Source organism: Cryptomeria japonica, chromosome 11 (assembly GCF_030272615.1).
Source record: "Cryptomeria japonica chromosome 11, Sugi_1.0, whole genome shotgun sequence".
NCBI lineage: Eukaryota > Viridiplantae > Streptophyta > Pinopsida > Cupressales > Cupressaceae > Cryptomeria > Cryptomeria japonica.
Genome location: NC_081415.1, coordinates 613,912,333 through 613,919,046, shown reverse-complemented (window position 1 = coordinate 613,919,046; position 6,714 = coordinate 613,912,333). Strand labels below are relative to the sequence as shown.

The 6,714-nt window shown below is 33.9% G+C and overlaps 1 protein-coding gene across 1 annotated transcript; it reads right to left on the bottom strand.

Annotated features, from left to right (window-relative positions):
* Positions 1–2,873: 2,873 nt before the first annotated feature.
* On the bottom strand, positions 2,874–5,122 carry LOC131043453 (cytochrome P450 81Q32-like). The gene is made up of 2 exons (XM_057976652.2): positions 4,135–5,122; positions 2,874–3,839 (listed from the first exon to the last, which is right to left on the bottom strand). The coding sequence occupies exons 1-2, from the start codon at positions 5,059–5,061 to the stop codon at positions 3,210–3,212; spliced, it is 1,557 nt and encodes a 518-aa protein (XP_057832635.1). The 5' UTR covers positions 5,062–5,122; the 3' UTR covers positions 2,874–3,209.
* Between the last annotated feature and the right edge of the window lie 1,592 nt (positions 5,123–6,714).

Genomic DNA, 6,714 nt, shown 5'->3' with positions numbered 1-6,714 from the left:
GTGATGCCCAGGCATAAGGAAACAAATAAAATAAACCAAATAAATAACCATAGATCATAACCCAAGATATCACCAAATCAGCCATACAAGCTCCCAACACAATCAGTCACAGACGGAGCCATAGAAACAAAGCCAAAGCCCAAAATAACTAAAAATGAAAATAATAGCTCCTTGAAAAATTAAAACATAAAATTCCCCAAACTAAAATAGCCATATAGAGTCTTATTGCAACTACAAAAGATTGGCTTCTGGCAATGTCTGGCAAGGGAAATACACAGAGGTAGAAACAATCACTCCTAGATCTCATAAACACCAAATAAAAGATCTCTAGACCACATCAACTCAAATTAAAGGAGATAAGAACACACAAAGACCCAACATTACCAGTTACAAAATCCACAGTGTTGACCATTCACCCTAACTCACAACCAATGAAAAGAGATTATTTTCCCCCCAACTGAAGTTTAAATTGTATAATATAAATCATGTAGAATAAATCAAAACCCAAACTATATAATATAAATGTATTTCCCAAACACCCAGAAAATATTCTTTTTTGTAGACATGATGCAAACAATATTCTGAAAATAAAATACAAAGCTAAGAACCTCCAACCTGGAGATTTGAAGTGATGGAAGAAAAATTTGATGAAGCGCAAACCAATCCAGGCAATCTCAAGCCAAGATTCTTCAAGGTCCAAAATCCAAAATGAAAAGGAATCTCTAGAATGGTAAGCCGACACAGTGCACAGGTTGCCAAATAAAAAGAATTACATTCAAAACCAAGCCTCAAAACTAGCCAACAAAAATAATACAAAATAATATAAAACTTACCTACCTAACCTTATTTAATATTTTTTTCCCTCGATACATATTTAGCTAACGGTAAGTAGAAAATATAATAAAACCAATTACCAAATATCAAGAGGGATTAATAATAAAATATTATAAAGTATTATCTCACCAATGTATAAATAATAATCATGCTCCATAATTAACTATGGGATAATAATTAAAAATAAAGCCAAACCAATATAAAATAATTAAAGCTATACATAGATAACTAAAAGCCATTAATAAATATTAATCAACACTAAGGTATAAAGTAACATTAATCAATAAATAAATAAATAAGTAATCAAATTGAACAATAATATATCAGCAATCAAATTAAACATTAATAAACTATATAACCACACATTAATTAATTAAATAATTTAATAAACAACTACATGCTCATAAAATGCTAAGGGGACCACAACTCACTAACTGACATGATGAACTATCCCAAGACAACTAACAATTGAAGGTAGATAGATCTTAAGCCTAGAGTAAGTGAAGGGAATTCATGCCATCTCTGTGAACTTGCCATTGGGATTTAAAGACACGCTCAGACTTGTGGAGCTATGTGGAGTCGATGTATGGTACCTACAAATCCTACAACCACAAAGCCATGATACAACATATACAAATATATCATAGACAAGGAAGTGGTAGAGAATCACAATGCCACATCATGCTCGCAATGAGTGATGTGACATCGTCCCTATCATGAAGACAGTCATAGAATGCACATGCACATCATAATGCCAATCATCACATATAACCATGACATAGGGTTAGTATAGCCAAAATGCCATCAATTCCATAAGCAATATAATCCATCCAACATAGAAAAATATATAGGATCCATCAACATATGTCCATCATATAGCATAATCATAAATAGTAAATATCATCAACCACATAGGTCATCAAGTAGCATATGTCCATATAGTGTCTAGCATCATCACAAACATCTGAAATATAAACTAAAGTCATAGTCCTAATATAAAACATCATATAGAAGTCTAGGTAAGTCTATCATACATGAAACAAAATACAAGTCGAGGAGGGATACTACATTTGATAGTATGATACTTCAGCATTGATCAATGTCAAATGTCGATTTACAGTTCAAAAATTTAATATTATGGCATATGACATGTAAAATATATCACTTGCCCTTCAAAATGTCACAATGAGAAGAGAGAGAGTGAAGAGAGAAAAATGATCTTTTTATTGGACATAATGATTATTTTAGAAGCATTTTAGGGTTTTCAGATGCAAAAGAAAATTTTTAAAAAATCTTATTTTTGTCACTTAGTTGCTTCGGATACTTATGGGTATACCTAGATGTGCATCGTGGGTGCACCAAGGTGACTGCAAGCCAGGTACATCAGGCTAGTCCAGGCCTCAGAGTCAAACTCGAGACCAATGGGGAGAAAACCCACGGCCCAAGCCAACTCCGCTACCCATGCGGGCTTAGAATATAGTATTATTAATAAAGAGTTGCATAGTGATAGGGGTAGATCACAATTAACACCAACTTCTTTTTATAGAATAAGTGTTTGATCTATGATTTTAAAAAATAATATTACACATTCAAAAATTGTATATAAAATAACACTCCTAAAATCCATACAAAACTAATACACCTATCAACAATTCTTTTTTTCAAATTTGTACATGTATTGAATAAGTGATAGATATAGAATACACTTTCTTGTTTTTTTCTATGGATTGCCTCTTTATTGGTGTTGATCTCTTTTCTTTCCTAGCTAGTTTCTTATAAATGTCTTCTTTCTATTCCATGCAAAACATAAATAGCTTAAGCTGCATTAGTAATTAATGACCCTCTACATTTGAAGGCATGAGATATGATACACAAACTTCATGTGACATTCTTTCAACTAGGCTATCATGTAGATTAGGTTGGTGATGCAGACATTCATCTCAGCACAAATAAATTCAAGAGACTTATACGACTAAAACAATACATAAGGGACAAAAAAAAATTATAAATAACACATAGTACATCAAAAATATTTAAAATCCTTATATTTATAAATAAAAGACTTACAAAAGTCTCTCCAGAATTGAGATGCACAATAAATCCATCTTGTGTTCCCTATCTACTAAATAATAACATAGCTCAATTTAATATCCTAACTCTAACAACAGTAACCATCTCCTTACCCAAATTCTTTATTTTTTACCTAAAAGCTTAGCAGCTAGTCATTCCTCCTTATTTTGAGGAGTTGATTTACTAAGATACATAATAACTTAACTATTTTTTTTCGAGTGATGCGGGATTGCTTTATTTATCTTAGGATGCTACCGCATCAAACATCCGAAACAGAATCCCACATTTTAAAACTAGACCTATTCTTAATATAGATTATGAGAAAGACGAGGCTTGATCATAACCTCCAAAGGCACTGCCCTTGGTAGTGTCAAACTAACCCCTTCATTCATGTCAATGACTCTTCCATCTGGAATAGACCAATCAAAGCTTTGCAACAAACTTGCAAGAGCGGTTTGTACCATACTCATTGCCAAAGAAGTACCAGGACATCCTCTTCTCCCCGCTCCAAATGGGATCATCTCAAAGTCACTCTCTGTCAATTGGATGTTGCTTATCTCTCTCTCCTTGTCCATAAAACGTTCTGGTTTAAAATCCAATGGTTTATTCCACACTTTTGGGTCCCTATGAATTTCCCATGCATTTACCATCAGTATTGTTTCTGCAGGAATATGGTAGCCTCCCACTGTGCAAGCCTCTTTAGATTTGTGTGGCAGCATCAAAGGCGCTGGTGGAAAAAGACGTAGAGTTTCTCTCACTATTGCTTGCAAGTATCTTAGTTGGGGTATATCTGACTCCTCCACTAGTCTCTTCCTTCCAACTTTAGAATCAAGTTCCTCTTGCGCCTTTCTCATTACATGGGGATGTTGCAATAACAATGACAGTGCCCACTCTAGGGTAATTGAAGATGTATCAGAGCCTGCACTAAACATAACCTGCAAAGCTAGAAATATTAATAACAAAGAAAAAGAGGTAAATATCAAAACTTCAAGAAAATAAAAATTAACTTGTTTTCATTATATTGACTACTCAAGTGATCTTGTGTTTATAAATGCTAAAATATTTCTCTCCCAAACTATTGTCACACCCTCACTTCTAATCACTGGATGCTTTTCACATCCTAAATTGAATTAGTCCAGGCTGTCCTAGTAGTTAGTATCTTCAACATCTACGCAAGAAATTGTAAACCAAAAATGTCAAAAAAAAAACTGGCAAAGTAAAAACACTTACAATAGCAGTTATTTTAATAAACGCATCTTTGTCAGCAATTGCTTCACCATTGTTCTCTGCCTGTGAGATCAGCACATCAATGAAGTCCTCCATCTCCCCCCCGTCTTTTATTCCTTTCTCCCTATGCTTCTCCACAATTCTCTGCATATACAAGTCTAAATTCTTGTGTACCTTCTTCATAGCCTTCTCATACCCTTGCAAATCAAACCTCTTCAACCAGGGAATATAATCCCCAATATCAATTACTCCATTAAGCACAAAGAATTCTTCGATCAGGTGGGTAATTAAATCTACAGAAATCCCGGATTCCTCTCCGAAGTACTTCTCATCTATAATCATAGTCATCAGAATATTAAAAGTCAATCTTGCCAAAACGCTTTTCATGTCAACAATACTCTTCAACTGTGCCTGCTGAAACAAAGAATTCACTGCTTTATGAATTTCTTGCCTTCTCTTGGTTCCGAAATCTTGGATTCTTTTCGGAGTCAGAATCTCAAGTACACAGATTTTTCTAGCATTTCGCCAATAGCGGCCATAAGGAGCCCAAGCCAGATTATAATTATTGTAACCTAAAAACTGACCTTGTGCGAGAGAAGGGCGAGATGAAAAATTCTTGTCATTCACCGTCAAGCATTCTTTGGCTAAAGCTGAAGAACTTACTACTAAAACAGGGCAGCTACCAAATTTGAGATGCATAATAGGTCCATACTGTGTTGAAAGTGAGCTTAGAATCTGGTGAAGTGGCCTGGTTTTATCTATGAGAAGATGAAAGTGGCCAATTACAGGAAGAGCTCTGGGGCCTGGAGGGAGATGGATACTATAATTTCTATGGCGTTTTAGTAGAATTGTTGCCACAACAAGCATTGTGGCAGCTCCTACCAACATAACAGACATCATAGAAGATGATATGTCTGTGAATACTTCCATTGCTTAAACTTCTTTCTTCTCTAAATATTACGTTGCGCTTGATTCTATATATATTGACTCTTGAGCTGAATTTTCTGCATTACCTCGCAGAGAAATCAACAGTCCGAGGCATGAGACAGCTACGTGCATTCAAGATAAAATTTACCAAAGGTTCGTCACTAGGCAGAATATATTCAAGATAAAATCGACAGTCCTATTCAAGATCAAATCTACGAGTATTCAAGATAAAATCTATCAACCGACTTTGACCATAAATCACTTAATTTATTTTCAATGGTCATGCGCGTGGCATAGAATACTAATTCTATGCATGGTAGACAAAGTAGGAAGTTGATGTTAATTTGTTTTACGTTTCGCTCCCCTCTGACACAGAATACTAATTCTATGCGTGGTAGACAAAGAAGGAAGTTGATTTTGATTTTTTTAACGTTTTGCGCCCTATGACATAGAATACTAATTCTATGCGTGGTAGACAAAGTAGAAGTAGGAAGACTTCATTTTACTTAAAACGAATAACATTGCCTATGAAATGGTATTCCTTTGTTACTCAAAACGAACAACATTTTAGACGCTCTTTCTAGTTAGATTCGGTCAGTCTTAAACCATATACATTAAGCAACATATTAAGTTTAGAGAATGTTAGTCAATTCTGAGTATTTAACACTTTTAAGCCTAGAAGAGTAGGCTTAATGTGTGTGATTTAAGTCATTCCGTTAGATTCATTATACCAATTCAAAACATCATCACGTGGACTATGCTTAGAATGGTTAAAAATCTAGAAGCCCTTTCTAATTAGATTCATTATACCAAATCAAAACATATCCATGTGGATTAGGTTTAAATTCATTAAAAATCTAGAAGCATCAATGAATAAAATATTCAAATTTAATATTATGAAAAGGAATGTGTAATGAATGTAAGGGTCTATCTTGTATAAGGAGTTGGTTAAACACATGATTTTTGGCTCTAAACTCTATTCTTAAATTTTTGTCTTATATATTTTCCATTTTATTTGTTATTTTTTTTTACATGGACATAAACATCAACACTTTTGAGACTTCCTTTGCACCATGATATCCTTATGTAGATCTTTATCCAAATTATTTTAAATTATTTGGAGATTTCTATGCTTGGCTACCTTCTCACACAACTTATTTTTTCTAGCAAATTGATAGATTTCTTCTCCATTTAACTTTCTCCTCTCTTTTCCATTTGATTTTTCCTTTCCTAATATGTTGGTTAAGGTAGGATCTTGTTAGTTTAATACCCTCAGTTTGAGCTTCCTTGATCTTGTGTCATCTTCTACCTTACAAATTCCATATAGTTATGTTGTTTAACAACATCTCATATTCCATTGAGTAATTCTTATGAATCTAAGATTAACAACCTCGAGACCTTGGGAAGATTATGGAATCCCCCTTCACAAGAGGAATCAACTCTTTAACTTCTAATTGTTAGTTGTGCAATTTCACCAATCACTAAAGAGCATGACATTAGGGGCATATACCAAAATCAAATATGGTAATAAAAATAGATGAAGAGGGAAATGGACACTTGCTAGTCTATGATAGAAACCACTAAAATGATAGAAGGTTGATCTCACCTACTATAAATATATTGTAAGATCGACCTTCTATCCATTTAGTGTGCTCC